The sequence below is a fragment of the Myxocyprinus asiaticus genome, chromosome 6 (assembly GCF_019703515.2).
Source record: "Myxocyprinus asiaticus isolate MX2 ecotype Aquarium Trade chromosome 6, UBuf_Myxa_2, whole genome shotgun sequence".
Lineage (NCBI taxonomy): Eukaryota > Metazoa > Chordata > Actinopteri > Cypriniformes > Catostomidae > Myxocyprinus > Myxocyprinus asiaticus.
The window spans coordinates 2519749-2543205 of record NC_059349.1 but is presented as its reverse complement, the minus strand read 5'-3'; the positions used below and the strand labels follow the sequence as shown (position 1 = coordinate 2543205).

At 40.1% G+C, this 23457-nt stretch overlaps 1 protein-coding gene across 2 annotated transcripts in view; it reads left to right on the top strand.

The window, feature by feature from the left end:
- Positions 1 to 5936, top strand: part of LOC127442920 (zinc finger protein 239-like) — a 128767-nt gene extending 122831 nt beyond the window's left edge. For both annotated transcript variants that reach the window (XM_051701312.1, XM_051701311.1), the window contains exon 2: positions 4425 to 5936. In XM_051701312.1, the coding sequence (XP_051557272.1) occupies positions 4425 to 5506 (1082 nt within the window). In that variant the 3' untranslated portion in view covers positions 5507 to 5936. The remainder of the gene's footprint in view (positions 1 to 4424) is intronic.
- Positions 5937 to 23457: the final 17521 nt, after the last annotated feature.

Genomic DNA, 23457 nt, shown 5'->3' with positions numbered 1-23457 from the left:
ATGACAGTTTTAATATCTATTCACCTCATGTGTTATTGACTTAATATTGTGCGCGGCACCACTGGAGGCTTGCACTGGCGTCAAAGGAGAGACGTAACTAAGAAATAAACGAACTAAATTTAAAGTTAGAAAACATGAAAATGATAAGTGTGAAACTAATCATGTTGAAGTTGCCCATCTCCAATAACTGAAATTAGTCTAACATGTTGAATTATCTAAATTTACCTTTGTTACCTGCTGCCTCATGGAAGACTGTCTGTGTACAAATAGGCCATTTAAAATATCAAAATGACGAAGCAGGAAAGTTCTTAAAACACTGAAGGATAAAACATTTCAACTCTGAAGTGAAACTCAATGATATACTGTTTGTACAAATCACTGTGTAAAATTATGAATACAAATATATTTACACTTGCCTTTTTCCAGAGATGCATTGACTGACAGTTGGTCAGAGATTCAAAAGTTGCGCATGCGCTGAACTGAAGAGGATTTTTAAAGGCGCTTGAGCAGGTGTGTAGGCGTGCCTATCTGGCAGTGTTTGTGGGCGAATTCCAGTCGAAAGTGATCATCCCTATGCCCTAAACACACTCCAAAGGACAGAGCTCTTGATGTGGGTACTTTGAAGTGAGCATGCGTTTGTACCCTTTGCTAACAGTCTTGCGGTAGGGCCCTGAATTCATGAAAAAAACATTTTCTTACTTTAATTGGGAATGACCCTATGTGTGGTGTCCCCTTTCCACAGTGCCCTTCTAGGGTGCAAAAATGCAGTTTGGAAAATGCCCTATGTGTCCGGTTGCCAGCTGATTTGAGCTCCTCGTTTCAGAATCAGAATTTAGAATCAGCTTTATTGCCAAGTGTGCTTACACATACAAGGAATTTGTCTTGGTGACAGGAGCTTCCAGTGTACAACAATACAAAAACAATACAAAAACAGCAGCAAGACATAGATAATAATAAATAATAAAAAATGTTATATGCATACGTACATACACACACACAGACACATACATACATACACATACACATACGTAGTGCAATCTAATACAAATCTGTTATCTGTTAAGTACAGTGCAAATACAAATCTGTTATGTACAGTGCAAATGTTTTTTTTTATTTGTTTGTTTTTTTCAGAGGAATGAAATGGCAGAAGAGGTTGGATGTGTTGGATAAATATAAAAAAGACTAAACTATGTATTGCACATAGTTATTTCTCAATGGGGCAATTTAACTGTTCATGAGATGGATAGCCTAAGGGAAAAAACTGTTCCTGTGCCTGACAGTTCTGGTTCTCAGAGCTCTGAATCATCGGCCAGAAGGCAACAGTTCAAAAAGGTAGTGGGCTGGGTGAGTGGGGTCCAGAGAGATTTTTCCAGCCCTTTTCCTCACTCTGGAAGAGTATAGTTCTTGAAGGGGGGGCAGGGGGCAACCAATAATCCTCTCAGCAGTCCGAATTGTCCTTTGTAGTCTTCTGATGTCTGATTTCATAGCTGAACCAAACCAGACATTTATTGAAGTGCAGAGGACAGACTCAATGACCGCTGAGTAGAACTGTATCAGCAGCGCCTGTGGCAGCTTGAAATTCCTCAGATGGTGAAGGAAGTACAACCTCCGCTGGGCCTTTTTCACAATGGAGTCAATGTGTGTCTCCCACTTCAGGTCCCGTGAGATGGTAGTGCCCAGGAACCTGAATGACTCCACTGCTGCCACAGTGCTGTTTAGAATGGTGAGGGGGGTCAGTGTTGGGGTGTTCTCCTAAAGTCCACAATCATCTCCACCATTTTGAGTGTGTTCAGCTCCAGGTTGTTTTGACTGCACCAGACAGCCAGCTGTTCAACCTCCCTTCTGCATGCAGACTCATCGTCATCTCGGATGAGGCCGATGACAGTGGTGTCATCTGCAAACTTCAGGAGCTTGACAGAGGGGGTCCATGGCGATGCAGTCATTGGTGTAGAGGGAGAAGAGTAGTGGGGAGAGCACACATCCCTGGGGGGCACCAGTGCTGATTGTACAGGTGCTGGAAGTGAGTTTCCCCTGTTTCACAAGGTGCTGCCTATCCGTCAAAAAGCTGGTAATCCACTGACAGATAGACATGGGAACAGAGAGTTGGTGTAATTTATTCTGGAGTATAGCTGGGATGATGGTGTTGAAAGCCGAACAGAAGTCCACAAAAAGGATCCTTGCATATGTCCCTGGTCTGTCCAGATGTTGCAGGATATGATGCAATCCCATGTTGACTGCATCATCCACAGACCTGTTTGCTCGATAAGCAAATTGAAGGGGATCTAGAAAGGGTCCAGGGATGTTCTTCAGGTGGGCCAACACCAGTCTCTCAAATGATTTCATGACCACAGATGTCAGGGCGACAGGTCTGTAGTCATTAAGTCCTGTGATTTTTGGTTTCTTTGGGACAGGAATAATGATTGAGCGTTTGAAGCAGCATGGGACTTCACACTGCTCCAGTGATCTATTGAAGATCTGTGTGAAGATGGGGGCCAGCTGGTTAGCACAGGATTGAAGACACGCTGGTGAGACGCCATCTGGGCCTGAAGCTTTCCTCGTCATTTGTTTCCGAAAGAAGCGGCTCATATCATCTTCACAGATCTTAAGTGCAGGTTGAGTAGCAGGAGGGGGGTTGCAGGAGGTGTTGGTGTTTGTGTGAAGTGAAGATCAGAGTGGATGTGGGGTGTGAGATTGGGCCTTTCAAATCTGCAGTAGAACACATTCAGGTCGTCAGCCAGTTGTTGGTCCACCACAGGGTTGGGGGTAGGAGTCCTATAATTTTGTTTCATGCCACTCCACACTGATGCAGAGTCGTTAGCTGAAAACTTGTTTTTCAGCTTCTCAGAGTATCTTCTTTTAACCACTCTGATTTCCTTGTTCAGTTTGTTCCTTGCCTGATTGTACAAGACTTTATCCCCACCCCTGTAAGCATCCTCTTTGGCCTGATGAAGCTGCCTGAGCTCTGCTGTAAATCACGGTTTGTTGTTGAACTTTAAATAAGTCCTAGTAGGAATGCACATATCCTCACAGAAACTGATATATGATGTAACAGTATCTGTGAACTCGTCCAGGTCTGTGGCTGCAGCCTCAAAAACACTCCAATCCGTGCAATCGAAGCAGGCTTGTAGTTCCCGCTCTGCTTCATTGGTCCATATCTTTACAGTCCTTACTACTGGCTTGGTTGATTTTAATATCTGCCTGTAGGTTGGAAGAAGATGAACCAGACAGTGATCAGATAATCCCAAAGCTGCTCTAGGGACAGAGTGATATGCATCCTTTATTGTTGTGTAGCAATGATCCAGTATGTTCCTGTCTCTGGTGGGGCATGTAATGTGCTGTTTGTATTTGGGCAGTTCACGTGTGAGATTTGCTTTGTTAAAATCCCCAAGAATAATAATAACTCAGCCAGCTGTTGCAGCGCCGCATTCAAACACGCGTTTGGCGTGATATACACACTCACCAGAATAAACAAGGAAAACTCCAGCAGCGAGTAGAAAGGCTTACAGTTAATAAAGAGCGCTTCCAAATTAGGACAGCACATCCTCTTTAACGTTGTTACATCTGTACACCAACTTTCAGTGATGTAAGAGCATGTTCCACCGTTAACTCCGCAATGCAATCCGCTCTGAACAGCTGGAAGCCCGGCAGATGTAACGCGCTCTCCGGAATGGCTTCACTCAGCCAGGTTTCTGTGAAGCACAAGGCAGCAGAGGTTGAAAAGTCCTTGTTTATGCGAGTGAGGAGATGTAGTTAGATTACTAAACACAGGACAAACAAACAAAAACAACAAAACAATAGGAGTGCTCCACACCGAGGCGGCCTGCTGCGGCGCCATCATGATGTATCTGTTTACTGCTGATTCCTCCCATAGGCTTAATTCAAACCTAAAAATCTGTAATCTGTAAAAGTTGCTGAAAAATTAACAAGGCAGGTCTGATAAGAGAAGGCAACACATGGATACGGATGGATGCGTTTTGCACATAAATAACCCATCTGTAAATTGCATCCTTATAATTAAAAGCATTCTTGTAAGATCACTGTGGGACCAAAGATGAATGTTATTTTAGGTACAAAACAGGGATGTTCGCTGATGTCCCCTGAACGTCATTTTCAGAACGTTTTGCCCGGATGAAAATGGGACCTGTTGCGAATGTCCAAAATGTCCTGGGAACATCCTGCAGGCAACGTTACAAAAATGATCAAATGCCGACCTGAGTAGACATTGGTGAACATCTGGGGGACATCCCCTGTTTTCGGGGATTACATCCCTTAAACCCTGCAGCTTAGATAACATTTAAAAAAGATCATATTTATATAGATACTTGACACATTTAGCTTTCTGCTATAAATTTCGGGTCAATTGTATTTCCTTAATTTTAAAATTTGTCCTTTGAAATGAATGGTATTTTGTGTTTTCATTTCAGATTTGATGGAAGTAAAAGAGGAAAGTCCAGATCTAAATGAAGTGGATGAGAAACGCCATCCGTATCAGACACATGATTTTAAAACTGGACAAAACTCTTTTAGTGGCTCACAAACTGAAAATAACTTCTTGCAAAAAAGAACTCGAAGAACAAGAGCCAACAATTCTTTCACCTGCCCTCAGTGTGGGAATACTTTTACACGTAAAGCAAGTCTTAATAGGCATATGAGAATTCACACTGGTGAGAAGCCTTTCAAATGCCATCAGTGTGGCAAGAGTTTCAGACAGGCATGTGGTCTCAAAAATCATCTGTCCTTTCACTCTGGAGAAAAGTCATATAGCTGCGATCACTGCGGCAAAACATTTTCTTCAGCTTCAGTCTTAAGAATACACCGGAACATTCATCTAAATGAAAAGCCTTACTTGTGTTCACTTTGTGGAAAGAGTTTTTTACAGCTGCACAGTTTAAAAGAGCACCAGAACATACATGCTGGTGTGAGAGATCATGTGTGCTCGGAATGTGGGAAAGCCTTTCACAGAGCTTGTTACTTGGAACGTCACCAAAGAGTCCATACTGGAGAAAAACCTTACAAGTGTTCACAGTGTGAAAAGAGTTTCACTAATTCAGGAAACCTAAAAAAACACGAGAGAGTGCATACTGGAGAGAAGCCATACCACTGCACTTTATGTGGGAAAACTTTCATTTGGTCAGGAAACCTGAAAAAACACGAGCGAGTGCATACTGGAGAGAAGCCTTACCACTGCACTTCATGTGGGAAGAGTTTCATTGGGTCAGGAAACCTGAAAGCACACGAGAGAGTGCATACTGGTGAGAAGCCATACCACTGCACTTCATGTGGGAAGAGTTTCATTTGGTCAGGAAACCTGAAAAAGCATGAGAGAGTGCATACTGGTGAGAGGCCATACAACTGCACTTCATGTGGGAAGAGTTTCATTGGGTCAGGAAACTTGAAAAAACATGAGAGAGTGCATACTGGTGAGCGGCCATACCACTGCACATCATGTGGGAAGAGTTTTGCCCAATCCAGTCATCTACAGACTCATAATAAAAAAAATCATTGACCAGGGTTGTCACAGTGAGCAAAGTTCATATTTATTTACCTTGCAAATGGAATGAAATTTAGAATTGATTAAATTTGTCACAAAAGAACAATTCAAAATAAGTGGGTGAATTTCTACATTACCTGTTTTTCTGAATGAGCTGTCATTATATGTGAAGGGCAGAAAAACATCTGTACTTTCTCAACAAACTAAAAAGAAGTAGAAGTATTTGTTTAGAAAACTATTGTTGTTGATGCTGTAAAATGCTAATTGTTTTATGAATTCTTCTATGATTGAGAGTAGCAATAGTGCTAAATTATGTTAACAATGACACAATTGTTCTATTAGTCTATTATTTCTCCATTTAATTGAATATTTGTGAAACATGCAGAACTGAATAGACTTTCATCCACTGAAATCAATAACTACTATATTCTGTTAAAAATCTTGAAGCATTAAAATAATAAAAAAGATAATTTTTAAATAATGTTGTTTTGCTCATTCCAATATTTCTACTGTGTACCTTGCAAAAATCTGTGTAGTCTAGACATTGACCGCTTGTTTTTGCATTGGGCACATATTGATAATAATATTAAAATAATTTATTGTATATTATAACCAAGGCCAGTCTATAGTGTACAGAGTGAATTAACATGAGTTTCCCAAAAAAGTAACATACAGGGAATGGTTCTTTCTCTTTTACTTTGGTTTTAATCATTAAAAGTTGTGTTAACATCATGTTGTAAATTACGGTAGGTCTAGGGGGGTCTCAGACCCTCTGAAAGCAACAGGAGACTCACCGAAAAGCTAATTTGCACAATATTGGTGGGTCCCATTTAAATCATGTTATTATTTTAATATGTTTAACTCTATTAATTAACTTTAACTTAATTTTTTAACACTGTAGTAATGCATTTATTCAGTTTGACATCAAAATATGTCATTCTGTTCAGTGTGATTTTATACAACCTGATCGGAACCGGTGCTGTTTGGAGCAGTAGTGCTGCTCCCTGCCTCTTTCTTTGTCTCTCTTTCGCTTGCTCACTCGCTCACTCACTCATTCACTCACTCAGCGTACACAGGCAGGATTTGTAACACTATGTATGGTGGAATTTAATAATCATCGAAGCTCAGCTCAACAAGATCACCCAATGAGTGCGACAACGTCAGGAACACCAGTGGAGTGGTAGGTCTACCATGGTCAGCAGAATCTAAAAAGTTTTTAGAAACTTGCCAGAAACTTGTGGATGCACGAGACAAACAGCGTGTCCTGAAAATGATAGAAATTCAGTTTTTATTAAAGTGTTTAAAATGTAAATATTGTGTGAGTTCACAGAGAGTATAGGGATGTAAGCACAAAACAGTAGAAAAACTAGTAGTTTTAATTTTATAAAGGGGGAGAACAAGATGGACTTTTTTCTTGTCATCTTTCCATTATTTTTATTTCTTTAAAAAAAATTTAAGTACCTTAAAAACATATTTTATATTTTAATTAAGGCAAATGTACAGTTGAAGTCAGAAGTTTACATACACTTACGTTGAAGTCATTAAAACTAATTTTTTAGCCACTCCACAGATTTCATATTAGCAAACTATAGTTTTGGCAAGTCGATTAGGACATCTACTTTGTGCATGACATGAGTAATTTTTCCAACAATTGTTTCAGACAGATTGTTTCACTTTTAATTGACTATATCACAATTCCAGCAGGTCAGAACTGTACAGACACTAAGTTAACTGTGCCTTTAAGCAGCTTGGAAAATTCCAGAAAATGATGTCAAGCCTTCAGGCAATTAGACAATTAGCTTCTGATAGGCTAATTGGAGTCAACTGGAGGTGTACCTGTGTATGTATTTTAAGGCCTACCTTCAAACTCAGTGTCTCTTTGCTTGACATCATGGAAAAATCAAAAGAAATAGGACTGCTCAGGAAGGAGACGCATTCTGTCTCCTAAAGATGAACGTAGTTTGGTGCGAAAAGTTCAAATCAATCCCAGAACAACAGCAAAGGACCTTGTGAAGATGCTGGAGGAAACAGGTAGACAAGTATATCCACTGTAAAACGAGTCCTATATTGACATAACCTGAAAGGCTGCTCAACAAGGAAGAAGCCACTGCTCCAAAATTGCCATAAAAAAAGCCAGACTACAGTTTGCAAGTGCACATGGGGACAAAGATCAAAGAAATTTCCTCTGGTCTGATGAAACAAAAATGTAACTGTTTGGCTATAATAACCAATGTTATGTTTGGAGGAAAAAGGGTGAGGCTTGCAAGCCGAAGAACACCATCCCAACCGTGAAGCATGGGGGTGGCAGCATCATGTGGTGGGGGTGCTCTGCTGCAGGAGGGATTAATGCACTTCACAAAATAGATGGCATCATGAGGAAGGAAAATGATGTGGTTATATTGAAGCAACATCTCAAGGCATAAGCCAGGAAGTTAAAGCTTGGTCACAGATGGGTCTTCCAAATGGACAATGACCCCAAGCATACCTCCAAAGTTGTGGCAAAATGGCTTAAGGACAACAAAGTCAAGGTATTTGAGTGGCCATCACAAAGCCCTGACCTCAATCCGATAGAAAATTTGTGGGCAGAACTGAAAAAGCATGTGTGAGCAAAGAGGCCTACAAACCTGACTCAGTTACACCAGTTCAACCAGGCAACCTTTTTGGCATGAAGTATAGTATATTTTTATCAAACATAGAAAATATATTTGTGTAGAGTAGCCTGGGTATTATGAAAACCAGGAATGTGGCTGTAAGGCCTACGTGACTATGTTATGGAAAACACACATATGCTGTCTTAAGCTTACCTGAAAAGTACACTCAGCAACATTATATATAGAATGGTACAAAGTGGAGAAAGCATTCCTCAAGCACTGGATGGTACAGCCATTAGTCAAGTTACTTTATTATGTTTAAACTACTCTATTCTGTTTACATATACACTTTATTAAATAAATGGGACTAAAATATTCTTTAAAAAAAAAAAAGACGGGTTGCCAATATTCCACCATTAGAAAGAATCAGAAGGTCTGTTAAGTAATGGTGGAAAACAGAAAAGGTGGGAAAGCATACCCATTTGGCTAAGATAACAGAAATGTATGTTTATTGGCTCAAGGATGATGACAGAAATGTATAAAAATGAGAGTTTGGGACTGGATAGTCAGATGAACAGCTGGCATCTCGACTTTGTTGTTTTGCTCAATAAAGCCTAACCTTTGACATCTGGAACTCCTTGACTTCGAGAGTTTTCTTGCAGACAGGGGTAAAGACTTCGATATTCCACAACATAATTCACTGGTGCCCAACGTGGGGCTGGAGAGGGGCCAGAAAGCAGGGAGCCACGGCAGGCTGGCTGACGCAGGCTACACAAAATAACTGGTGCCAAAAATAAGGTAAGCAATTTTTTGCTTTTGGTGTTTTGTGTAGTCTGCTGTGAGTTGGGCCTGGGTAGTGGTGACTCTAAAGGCCTCACCAGTTCCAAACGTAATTAAATTATTAATTGGACAAAATAGAAAAGTGGGTTCCAGATCTCAAAAAACTGTGCATGCGAATGTAAATAAGTGTTGAAGCGCGCAAAATCCTGCGAATACCACTTTCCTTGGACGGAAAGGGCTGAATTGGCAGGTACACACAAGAGGTGTGTTCACCCATGAGGGGTGTGTTGAAACCCTGCAGGTACCGCTTCCTGTGGTGACACCAGTGAGGAGAGGGAGCCCGTTGTGAACGGAGGCCTTTGAGCTGGCTGAGAACAATGAGCCCACAGTTTGATTGCGTTGTTTCTCAAAATAGCACCACTGGAGGGGCTGAATTGGCAGGTACACACAAGAGGTGTGTTCATCCAAGAAGGGTGTTGAGATGGCTTTATAAAATAATACTCAGGCTGAATAGTGTAGATATCTGTTGAACAGTATATACATATTGACTGTGTTGAGTTGTTTATAAAATTGATTGCATTGTTTTTATATTGGCTGCGCTGTGTTTATACTGGTTGTGCTGTGTTTATACGGAGTTATGCTGTGTGTGTGTGTGAGATTAAACTGTGATTATGCGGCTGAATGTGTTGTTATATGCCCATGTAAGTGTTTTCTTGCTTTCATTTATGAGCCCTGTGGTATAAAGAAGCAAGTAATGGTGCAGGACTGACTGTGTAGCTAAAGAGAGACTGTGAAGGGAGGGGCTGCGTGTGAGTAAGTGTGTGTGAAGCAAGTGAGGGGCTGCCTGACTGAGGACAGATGTGGAAGCTAGCAGAGTTCAAGAAAGAAATTTTAAACCGAAAACTAGCTGAATCAGAAGAAAAGAGAATTTGAAAAAAAATATTAATAGAAACAAAAGGGATTAGCAATCACTTCTGGAAATAATCTGAATATATAGATGTTACAGGGCAGGTAAGGGAATTGACAAAACAAAAGAAAAATGAGTTGCTGAGGAAGTTGACTAAAATCACAAATTTGAGGGAAATAGAAAAGGAGTGGCCAACTGTGGACTGGCAAACAATAGTAAATAAACATTTGACTGTTGAGCCATTGGTAAAACAATTGGAAGGACTTTATGTGCTAAGTTCTACTCAGTTGGGGCAATTAGTAGTGTCGGCAGAATTACTTGTTGGATCAGTGTATGTGCCTTATCAAAAGGAATTTGGGGAGCCGTTGGCCAGAGAGAGTAGGAGGAGCAACAATCCTAAAAAACAGTTACCTTGTTGTAAGTTCAGACATATGACCAGTACAGTGGAAATGTAAGGTGTTATTCCATAGAGAAAAAAAGTGGAGAAATAACACCTGTCCACAAAACGAACAGGACTATAGGAAGGTTGAGGGTAACAACTGTTTTAAGAAGAGACCCAGGACAGATGCGACAGATGTGGGTAGAAATATATGAGGGTCAGAGAAAATAAAAAGTAATACATTTAGCAATCAACTACTGCAGTTAATGAGTAATTTTTGCAAAAAGAGGAAGAAAAAGGAAAGAGGAAAGAGAGGAAGGGGAATTTTAAACAAAGAAGAGAGAGAAGCCCTCATTGACTTCCTTGAACCTTTTCATTTAGAATACTGTGTTAGGAATCAATTAAATATATCTGTGGTTTCGTGGGGAGGGTGTCAAGTAGAATTAACCCCATTTCTCCCTTTTATACATTGGGCAGGAGGAATAGCTGCTACAGGTCGCTGGTTTGCTGAAGACGAGGGGGTTTTTAGAGGTACGTTAAAAAAGCATAAAACACACTGATAAGTTCTAATAACAATGGCATCAACACCTGTAGAGCTGCTGGGGTCAGAATACCCAATATATAGAAACATCATGAGAGTTTTCTAAAAAAAAAAAATGGGAGAAAAGAACAAAGTCTCAACACAAAATGGCCAGCAGAGGGAACATTTGATGTGGCTACGTGTAGAGAAATGGAAGCATTGATAAAAAAAATCATAAGGCTAAAGATAAGGGCAGGAAAAGGGAAGAAGAACAAGAGGTAATGAATTTATTCAAAAACCATGGGATAAAACTACTAAAAATTGAGAGACAGGCAAAAAGACTTTTGAACGATAAAACTGAAGAAATAACAGAGAGACCGCCTCCCTATGCACCACCTTTTGACCCATCTGGGAAGCAGATGCCTGTCATATCAGGAACAGTAGAGGTAAGAGGTAAGGTAGAAATAGAGGATGATGCACACAAAAGGAATGATGAGGGGGAAAGTGAGGTGTCAAATTACAAGGAAGAGTCAGAAACAGAAGAAAGGAGGGGAAAAAGAAAAGAATATGAAAGGAAAGCATCTGAAGGCACAGAAAGTTTGAATACCTGTGAGAATGTGTCACAAGCACTAGAAGAGATGAGAAATAGACAAGAAAAAGAATGTGGGGAAATGTCAGAGGAAAGATTCACACCTAAGATAAACCTAACAGAAGTGATGCAGGAACTGCAGCAAGACATAATAGAGACTGGGGAACGAATATCAAGAGAGGAGCAAGCACTGAGAAGAGACCTGGCGAGAATATAATCTAGAGAATGATGCAGACGCTCAAAGGGAAGAACACACTCGAACAGCCCTAAGAAAGAATATAAACATGTTTCAGGCAAACTACTCCTTGAGGATGTGCCAAAGGAGGAACCATTATGGTTACAAGGGGGAAAGGACAGATTGATAAGATCCACAAGCAGCATGCATCTACCCAGTGAATCGATGAGGGAGCTGGAAAATGGATCAGAATGGTGGAAGAAGAAACAATGGGAAAGTTGCTGGCAATTGGATACATCAAGGCAGTACTGGCTAAGTGCCTGGGAGGATTTAAGATGAATGAGATCCTTGGAGTAGTAAATCTACACCAAGCAATTGACAATCCAAGAATGAATGGGATCTCATTTGACAGGTATCGTGCGATGGTATGGTCTGCATTAAGAAATGAATACCCAACACAGATGGATCCGAAATCTCTGAAAGGAGAACGAATAGGTGAAACAGAATCCTACCACCTACATCCAGAAACAACTGAGAAGATGGAAACAATAACTAGAAAGAGACCCAGAAGGAGATCCAGTAATGACAGCATTGTTCAGAAGTGCCATAGTGGATGCCATGCCACCTACAGTGAAGGCCAAGCTGGAAGATGTGGTTGGACTGAACTCCAAAACACAAAAGGAGTTCTGTGAACATGTGGCTCATGCTGTGGAATAATACAGGAAGAATGAGCTGAAACTAAAGTACCAAGAGAGAGAACTGCAAAGAAAGCTGACACAACTACAACTTGAAGAACTAACTGGCAAAAGAAAGAAGATTCAAGCTGCAGTAAAAGAAAAAGAAGAGGAACAATCAGCAGTAATGGCTCCTGTGAACATGCCTGTACTTGTCCAGAATGCAATGGCAACAGCTAGAAATACCTCACAGCCACAAACACCAATTGTAATCTACCTAAAACCAGAACAATCAAATAACAGAAACTGGAACAGACAACAACGAGGAAGGGGAAGAGGAAGACGGAACAATGGCCAGCAGAGAATTAATGGTCAACCTGGAGTATGTTGGGGATGCAACCAGCCCGGACACAACAGACGAGACTGCCCTACCAATCCATGGCAAAATAACCAAGCACCAAGTCCAGGCAATAATCCAAGGCAGCAAGAATACCAAGCTCAAGCGCCAGGTCCAGTAAATCCATGGCGTGGACCAGATTAGGGCTGCCCAGAGGATCCTACGGGGAGGGGTCAGCTTCCAATTATATCATCTGATGCTGATCAAGAACCTATTCTGTAGGTTAAAATAGATGGCAAGACAACACCAGTTATGCTAGACACTGGAGTCACGTTCACATGTATAAATCCAAATTATGCCTCTCACCTCCCTAAATCTGGAAAATATGTAAAGACAGTAGGATTCTCAGGACTTACACAGCTAATTCCAATGACGGCTCCAGTTAGCATAAAAGCAAAAGACACAGAAATAAAAATTCCCATTCTAATATCAGAACAAACACCTGTTAATTTGTTAGGAAGGGATGCCATATATAAAATGAACTTGCAGATATGGTGCTCTCCTGAGGGAATAGACATAGACAGCAAGGGAACTAAGCAAATGACTGTCACAAAATCCCAAGTACCCCAAGAGCCACAAGCAAACATATGTTGGTTAGGAGATTTAGGGAAAAATGTAGAAGAAACAATCAACAAATGGGGAAAATATATCAAAAAGCAGCTTTGTGAACCAAGCATGCAAAAGACTGAGTTCCATTGTACCATAATATATGATCATGATAGGGACCCAAAACTTGAAAAGAAATGGTTGAATGACACAAAAGGACAGGAAGTTCCATTGAGTTCACAATACAATTATAGGACCAGAGGGAGCAGCACTACAACTTGAGAAATGTAGTTTCATTGAGAAATGGTTTCAAGTGCAAAATTCAGCTCCACATGTTACCTTATATGTAAGTAATGAACATCAGGCAAAAGACTTAGGAGCAATGGTACAGAGAGCGGAAGGGAAAAAGTGAGAAGCAACAGAGAATCCTTTAATTTTTGAAACAGCAGACAAAACATACCTAAAATGTCTGTGTACTACAAGTATGACAGGTATCCCAGTGGTGGTGGTGACTACTAGAGAAAAAGAAAAGAAGTTAAATTCAAAAACAGTTGAATTGTTGTTAGAGATGGAAGAACAGGTACCAGATGAATTGTGGTCTCAACATGACACAGACGTAGGTTTAGTGAAATCTGCTAATACAGTTAGAATTAAATCAGACCAGGAGTGCAGCTACCAAGAAAACAACAATATCCATTTAAACAGGAAGCTGTAGAAGGAACTAAAAAGATTATTGAGGGGCTGATCAAAGCTGGGGTATTGATTGAAACAGCAAGCCATTGTAACACAGCCATATTGCCAATTGCTAAAGCAGACAAATCAAAATGGCACTTGGTGCATGATTTGAGAGCAGTTAATGAAGTAGTGGAAGATTGGTCTGCAGAGGTCCCTGTGGCAGCGGGGGCGTGGTCAAGCATCTCTCCGGAGAGAGAAAGCGGTAAGGGCGCTTACTCCTGAGCTAAATTATGTCTAACACCTGTCTCTAATTTCAGTGAGCACGGGGAGAGCGGCATAAAGAGAGCGACACAACGCTCAGAGTGAGAGACTGGATATGACAGAGCTGAGCCAGAGTGACCATTCCTGAATAGTGGAAGTTGTTTGTAGAAGCAGTGTGTGTGTGTTAGTGTGGATAGTGTATGAATGTAACTATAAAGTGGTGTCGAGGAAAAGGGGAAATAAAAGCGTCACCTGAAAAAGGAAAACTGCTTCTCGCGTCCTCTTTTACACTCCCAAATCCACATATGCTGTTGACTAATGTTCCTCCTGCTGCAAATTATATTACCGTAATTGACCTGTGTTCTGCTTAGCAGAGGAATGTAGACACCTTTTTTCATTCACCTATCAAGGTAAACAGTATACATACACCAGAATGCCCCAAGGATTCAAACACTCACCACATGTGTTCAATCAAGTTTTAAAAACTGATTTGGAAGATCTTAGACTGGATAGCACATTGATACAGTATGTGGATGATCTGTTGATTTGCTCAACAACATTAGAACAATGTCATCAAGATTCCACTAAAGTGCTCACCAAATTGGCTGAAGGAGGCCACAAGGTCTCTAAAGAGGAATTGCAATACTGCCTGCCACAGGTAGAATATTTATGACGAATCATTGCACATTAAACCAAGGCTATATCACCAAGTCCGTTCAAGGGCATAAGTAAAGCACCTCAACCACAAACAGTGGGACAAATGATGACCTTTTTAGGTATGACAGGTTATAATGCTGATTGGATAGAATATTATGCTATCAAAATGGCCCCCTTAAGGGCACTGATGAAACAGACAGGGCATCAGAATCTCTGAGCACAACTGACATGGAATACTGATGCATTAATAGCATTTGAATCATTGAAAAAAGAGCTTCAGACAGCTCCAGCTCTGGCAACCCCAGACTATGCCAGACCATTCCATTTGTATGTAGCAGATAGAAAAGACGGATATGTGTCAGCAGTCTTAATGCAGGAAATTTGTAGTGGAAGAAAAAAGCAACCAATTGCTTATTACAGCACCAAATTGGACAATGTAGCACAGGGCTACCCGCCATGTTATCAAGGACTAGCAGCAGTATATTTTGCTTATGACAAAGCTTCCACTGTGACAATGGGCTACCCAGTCATAATTTACACCCATCACAAAGTAACAGAACTATTAGAAAAAAGTAGATTTGTTTTGACCCAAGCCAGGTGTTTGACATACTCAACACTGCTAACTTACCCCGACATCACCATAAACAGATGCACAACAGTAAACCCAGCCAATTTCATTCCTCTAGAAAGGGAAGGGACACCTCATGAATGTGTAATAGACTCTCTAGCTTTTACTCATTTAAGACCAGATTTAGAATCAACACCAATCACGGAAGCAGCTGCAGATTATTTTGTAGATGAGTCATATTTCAAAGACCATCTTGGAAATCATGCTGGGTATGCTATTGTCAAGAGAGAAGACAATAGTTTTATCACAATTGTGTTGCAGCTTTGTGAGCAACCATGCTCGGCACTATTGGTTGAATTAAAAGCACTAACCGAAGCTTGTCAATTGTCTAAAAATCAAACTGTTAATATTTACACAGATTCTGCATATGCACATGGAGTGTGCCATCTATTTGGAGCGGTTTGGAAACAAAGGGGGTTCAAAAAGAGTGATGGGACACCAATTCAACATGGTGACCAAATAATTAAATTGATTTCAACTATGATGCATCCAAAAAGATTAGCAATCATCAAATGTCAAGCACAAAAAAAAGGCAATGACTTTGTCATTCAAGGCAATAATGCTGTAGATTTGTATGCCAAAAGGGCTTCGGGATGCCAATTAGCAGTAATGGCACCTTCAATTTTGATTCAACCTCAACCCCAATTGGATGATATAGCTCATAAGCAGCATCAGGCTGGCCCTTATGAACCTAGGGTATAGCAACAAAGAGATGTAAGCAGAGATGCAAATGGTATATGACGCTCACATGAAGGTCATATGATTGCTCCAACATCACTTCTTACTATTCTAATCTCAGATGCGCATGGTTTTGACCATTGTGCAAGGGGGGAAGTGATTAGAAAAATAAAACAACAGGGATATTGGTTGCCATACCTACAGGCAATGGTAGACAAATATTTGGCTGAATGCAAAATTTGTGCCCAAAATAATGTCAGAAAAGGTACATCTGCACCAATAGGTCACATACCAGTTCCAGAAGGACAATTTAAACATCTGGTAAAAGACTGTGGACATGATAAAATCAGTAAGAGGAAAAAGATACATGTTGGTGATAGTAGACAGATTCAGCAGATGGGTAGAGGCAGTACCGTCAGCAGATCAGGGAGTCCAAACTGTAATAAAATTTCTGACCAGAGAGGCCATTCCAAGATTTGGTATACCATCTCAAATCAGTTCTGACAATGGCTCAGCATTTGTCCAAAGAACAGTGAAAACAGTGTTACAGCAACTAAGAATAAAACAAAGACTAGGGTGTGTCTATCATCCACAATCACAGGGAATGGTAGAAAGAGTGAATGGAACTCTCAAAGCCAAGCTCAATAAAATTTGTGTTGACACTAAACTCAATTGGGTTGATGCTTTGCCTCTTGCGCTAATGGATTACCACATGCAAACCAATAGAATCTAACTAATCTAACAACGCATGAAATGTTAACGGGCAGATCCATGCCAGTACTATACTTAAGAGGACCTTACGAAGGACCACCTCTAGAACAGTTGCAGATGGAATTAAGAGTTTACATGAGACAATTAACTACTATACATGAAGTTGAGAGAGAACTTGAAACCCATGACCAAGAAAGGGTAGAAGGAGGAGAAGGAAGTACAGAGCAGGAAGGATAGAGTAGTAACGCTATTGCACGTCATTTTAGGGCAACTGAGCATACTGAAGCAGGAAATGAAATACAACTGCAGGAGGATGTACTGCAGCCAGAGGAGACAGAACAGGAAGGTGAGAGAGGTTCTGACATTGATACAGATGTTGGTGCACCTGATGCAGCAATTACCCCAGACCCAAGGCTTTCCAGAAACCAATCCCCAGACCCAGGGCGGGAAGAGTTTCCCATGCTTGACTTCTCAATGCTTGAATGGTCTCCATAATGCTACTGATCTGACACAAGGTACTCAAGTAAATAAATCCATTAAAAAGAGGTCTTTTGACCCCTCGTATGACTATGAAGACTATCAGGATCCTTATGGTGGTCCAGACTATCAGTCTATAGCATTGCCACCAAAGACCCCTTATGGTGATACAGAATACCAGACTACAAAATTGCTATATCAGACTACAAAATTACCATAGAGACATCTTATGATGACCCAGACTATGAAACTGACCCATCATTGGAAAAGGAAAGATTGCTAGAAAACACACATCAGAATGATTGATTTAAATGGGCAGAGTATACAGCAAAACAATCAGGAATGTCTAATTGCGTGTTATGTTCACCATCACCTTTGAAAAAGCTTACAGTAGTGCCAACCAATATGATTATATGCATTGTGCCCAATATTATTCACGAAATTGTGTTGAAAAGCTAAAAGCACCGTTCTGCCCAGCCGAGTGTCTGGCATTTTTGGGACACTCAAAGTACAAATCAAGATATTACAATTGGAGGGTTGGGGAGATGAATGTAAATGTTTAGATGTTCGAATAGATGCGTGAAAAAGAGAAAGCTCTTTAACATATGTTATAAACTGTACACTTAAATATGAGTGTTTTAATAAATCCATTGGAGAAAAAGATATGGGAAAATTTTGAGGCAACTGCGCAATAATTTGGCATTTGGATGAAAAAATGTATGGTCAGGGAGTCTATAAGTCTAACCTCATAATAGGTACAACAGGAAATTGTATAATAAAAGACGCCCCATTTTCAACAGCCACAATGAAGGAACATTTTACAATAATAGAAGCCCCAGGATGTTGGAATACAACTCAGAAAGGATGCCTTTTCAGTTGTGAAAACCAAACTCTAATTTTTCCTATGATAAGTACATCTGAGGAACAAACAGCAGCCATAGCAGACTACTTTTGGATTTGTGGAGGAAAACGATTGCAGGCTACATTACCCAAAGTTTGGAAAGGAATATGTGCTAGAGTAAGACTAGTGCAAAAAATAACGATGTTAGACTGGGGCCCAAAAGAATCTGAAAACCTGAATGAACCTAGAGAATCTGTACAGAAAACATATAGAGTAAAAAGAGCCTATCAGAAAGACCCTAATGTATACTTAGATGCAATTGGTCAACCGAGAGGAATACCAATGAATTTAAAGCTAGAGATGAAATAAAATCAGGCTTTGAGTCTATATTCATATGGATAACACTTAATAAGAATACGGAATGGATTAATTACATTTACTACAATCAGCAGAGATTCATTAATTACACTGATGAAGCATTGAAGGCCTTAGGAGAACAGCCAACAGAATGGCATGGCAAAATATCCTCTAAATTGGTTATTGGCAGAAAAAAGAATTGGTGTAATGTTTGGAGCTGACTGTTGTACTTGTATTCCAAATAATACAGCTCCTAATGGATCCTTTACTGAGGCAATGAAGAAGCCTAAGGGAAGAGGTGACTGAGAATGCAGGAAGAGACCACCATATTGGAAATTGGTTTGACAAAATATTTGGAGCCTGGGGAGAATGGCTTAGTAAAGTGGGAATAATAATAGCTATAGCCGTTTTGTTGTGTTGTGCCTCTCCTCAGATCAATGATGGCCAATGCTGCAGCCAAACAGATGATCAAAGTGTCTGTAAAACCATATGGAATTGACATTGGGGCCACTGTGTACCCTATAGGTCCTGGACTGGATGAACTGGACGAAGTAATGTAAAACCTCACTACATAAAGAGTGGTAGGGAAGGGGAGCCTTTTATTTGTGACTCTTTATTTTCAGTTTTCTATTGTTTTTGAATAGCAAGGGAGTCAGCATACTCATTGTATTTTCTTTTATGCAAAATTAGGTAGTACTCTAGATTGGGTAGAGTAGGCAGGAAGATAGAGGGTGTTATGTTTATTATTTTGGGATACGCCCCTTTCTGAAGTTATTATTTCTTTTAGGGTTATTGATGTTTGTTGTTTAATCAAACTGTGTACTTTTTGAATATTTTAAAAGTATCACTTATTGTTTGAATAATTTTCGAAGGTACTATTAACCAAGTAAATTACATTTGAATGAAGTATAATATGCAAGTATAAACTTTGAAAAACACAGGAGGGCCAGAGGCTAAGACATCACCTCAGAGCTTAGCAGCAAGGGCAAGACTCTACTGGTGGTTTAAAAACCTGCTGTCTGCTCCAACACCACCAGATAGCACTCCAGACTACCAGAAATGTCTGTGAGTTCCTCTGGCACCATGGGACGTATCAATATGCTGAGTAAACTGCTGATATTGTTTAATCAATGAAGTATGTTAATCTACTGAAATAAGTCTAATCATTGATGTACTCTACATAACCATGACAACCATGGGCAAGGCTGCATTTGCACACACATGCTTCAATACAAGAAATAGATTTCTTTCTGATTTGTGTTACCCCCTAGAAAGACTTAGTTAGGGAGATGAGATCTTTTACTTCCTCCTAGTCAAATGTGGAGGAAGATGTTTGGTCTTGTTTCTCCTCCAGAGTGCGATTCCATAAGAAAAATCATTGTTAGAGGGGTGTGTGTCTTGTATTGGTCACTTGATAGAAAGGAAGGAGACTGACTTGTGAAGTTGCACTCTGGGTAAAGGCAATAGAAGTGAGACTTTGTGAAGTCTCATAGGAGGGAATATATAGTATATTTTTATCAAACACAGAAAAGATATTTGTATTGAGTAGCCTGGGTATTATGTAAACCAGGAACATGGCTGTAAGGCCTATGTGACTACGTTATGGAAAATACACATATGCTTACCTGAAAAGTACACTCAGAAACATTATATGTAGAGTACAAAGTGGAGAAAGCATTCCTCAAGCACTGGCTGTTACAGCCATTAGTGAAGCAACTTTATTATGGTTAAACTACTCTCTTCTGTTTACATAGAATGTACACTTTATTAAATAAATGGGACAATTTTTTTTTTTTTTTTTTAATAGACAGGTTGCCAGGATTCCACCAATAGAAAGTCTGTTAAATAATGGTGGAACACAGAAAAGGTGGGAAAGCATGCCCATTGGCTAAGATAACAGAAATGCATGTTTATTGGCTCAAGGATGATAACAGAAATGTATAAAAATGAGAGTTTGGGACTGGATAGTCAGATGAACAGCTGGCATCTTGACTTTGTTGTTTTGCTCAATAAAGCCTAACCTTTGACATCTGGAACTCCTTGACTTCGAGAGTTTTCTTGCAGAGAGGGAAAAAGACTTTGATATTCCATGACAGAAGTGCCATTTTTATTTTTCCTTGTTAATGGATGGGCAGATACTAAGAAAAAAAGTGTAAAAAAAAAAAAAAAAAAAAAAACTCAGCACGATATTTTAGCGGGAAACAAATCAAAGACAGCCTAATGTTTAAGAAAAATATTTTGCAGTATAAAAACCTATTCTGGCATCGGATCACTTGAAGAGCTTTTTAAAAAATAAAATGTGGAAGCTTAACAGTAACACCTGAACTTAATGAGACAACAGCTTAACTGACTCACTTCAAAACAATGGATGACTCTGTGAAAGATTTTGTGCTGTTTTTTATCATCCTGTTTTGTTGTGCAAAACTTCACGTGAATAAGATGTGCTCAGATTTGGAAGATAAGTTGGAAAACAAAAGGAAAGCAAGAGGAGAAAAGAAACGATGGTTTTAATGCTACCTTCATTTGTAGTCAACTGGATTTTGTTTGTTAGTTTTTCATTCCTTTTCATGATACTGTTATGTTTTTAAAATCACAATAGAGAGCTTCAGCATCATTTCAACTGCTTTTATTCAGCCCACACATATTGTATACAGTATATCGAACGAAGTGTTTTTGGTCTGCAATACTTCCCATGAGAAGCAGTAACCCCTTTGACAGATGTGAGTCTGCATGGTCCATAGAACTGTAATCAGCACTGGTAGAAACGTCAGACAGTCCTGGGCCATTTGGTTGCAAATCTTGTGGTCTCAAGTCCACTCTGTTCCTTAACCTCATATGAACGTGGAACCAGTTCTCTTTGCACACAACCTTGTTGGGTCCATGTTCTTGTGCAATAGTTCAGGATGCAAACCTTGCCCCAGGCTTTAGTTTTTGTAGGTTTTTGCTTTCTTATTGTGATGCCATTTTTGTTTGTCTTTGTTTGGCAGATTTGATTTTGTTTGCTGCTACAAGTGGTAACAGGTCCTGATGGATAGGTAGGTTAGTGTGTATCTGGCAAACCTACCTTTTGGGCTGTGGACAACCCATTTTGCAGCGAGCACTCCTGTAAATCATTAGACTCCTGTGGAAGTCCTCCTTTCCCTTATGAAAGCCTTCACAATCTTTATAGAACTCTGATAGTTCATTGAACCTTGGGTAATTTGGCTTTAATTACAAAAGAACTAAACTCCCTGACTTGCATAGAATGTCTTTAGAAAAGCAATGACAGCTTTGCAGACTACAATGTGGCTCTTACCATTGCAGTCCAAAAGTCTACTCCAACCTTTTGGTACAGGCAGCCAAGCACTGGATGTGTCACATGATTTCTGAGGAGAGGACCTAAATGCAGGAAGGCAACTGAAATGGCTTTATTTAACAACAAAACAGGATACAAAAAGAAACCAAAACTCTAAACTCCAAAACTAACAAAACAGAATAAATCAGAAACTGACAAAAATAACAAGGACCGACCAATATCTGGAAACAGACAGACAAACTAGCATTACATAAACATGAAAAATAATCTGGCAAAGGACTGAACAAAAAGGGGAGCTTAAATAGGGAAAGGGTAATTAGGAAGCAGGTGCCACTGATAATGGGATGAGAGGAGTAACGAGCTTTAGTCCTGGCAACCGAGCTGGTGTTCTCCACGTGGCACCTGCAAAACTCAAGAGTAAGTATTTTTGCAGTATTTCTTTGCGCATCAATGCTGGGATGACAAACTTATTTCCTTTAGGCCAGCAGTCCAGTAATCATGGATTGGCTTTGGACAGTCACTTTTGTTTTCTGACCAACATTTCAGTATGATCCTTTGAGTTCCTTTATTGTTCCATTCAGTTACTTTTCTTATTTGCTCTGTTCTCTCTGGAGACACCAGAATTGAGGTTACAATTGTGTTAACATACTGCATTATGTCTGTACTTTTTTCATCATTTGGATTTTCATGTTTGTCGACAGCCTGAGAGAGTGTATCTGCCCCGAACATTAATTTTCCAGGTGTGAAAATTATTTTGACATCATATTTTTGAAGTTTTTATGATGAGTCTGAGGAGCATGCATTGGAATATAATGGGACAGTCATTGAAGGCCTTGGACTTTATGGACTGTGGGAGCAGGGGTGTGGTCGAACACTGATCTCTGGAGAGGGAGGATGGGAGAGGTGAGTGGAAAGGATTTACACCAGTGCGGGAATTGACTAACAGCTGATTTGCATTGCAGTGAGCAGCGACGGGGATAAAGGAGCAGCATCAGCAGCAGATGGGGAGAGAGAGCTGACTTGATCACTGATGTGTGTGAAGATTGAGTTTGAGTGTGAAAACAATAAAACATACTTTGGAATTGACATCACCATCCCACGCTTCCTCTGTCTGTTGGTGAACTGGGAACTTGTTACATGGACACTAGTGTCTTATGGTCTGGTTTCACTTCAAAGGTCTGTCCTTAAACATACTGATGGAACCTCTGACAGCCTAGCCAAAAGTCGTTTCTTGATTTGTGCATAGTTGGATTCGGCACTTGTCAAGGTTCATGATGTGCAGGTTGCTGGCTGTCAACTCATACATGTTGCTGCAATAGGACAGTACCTAGGCCGTACAGTGAGGCATCTGCTGAGGTCCTAGTGCTCTTGTACGGATCATAAAATCTGACATTGGCTCTTTTGAAATGTTGCGCTTCAGATTTTGAAAGTATGCCTCTTGCTCGCGAGGACATATCCACTTATTTTTCTCAATGAGACATCATAGTGGAGCAGATTGTGTGGACAGCTGGGGAATGGATTTAGCCAAGTAGGTGATCATTTTTAAGAATCTTCTCATTTAATCTTTATTTTGAGGTTGTTCCACATTAACTATTGCTGATGGTTTTCTTGGCTCTGTCCTAATGCCTTCCTCAGAGAGAATGTCTCAGATAAAAGTTGGACTTTTGACTACAAACTCACATTTCTCTCTGTTCAATTTTACTGTATTGGTCTGTCTCATTAGCTCCTGACAGGTGGAACCCACACAGTTATGTGATCCATCGTTGTCTCTATACCTGGTAAGTGCTCAATATCATGTGGATTGTTTTGTGGTAGATATCTGTTGCTG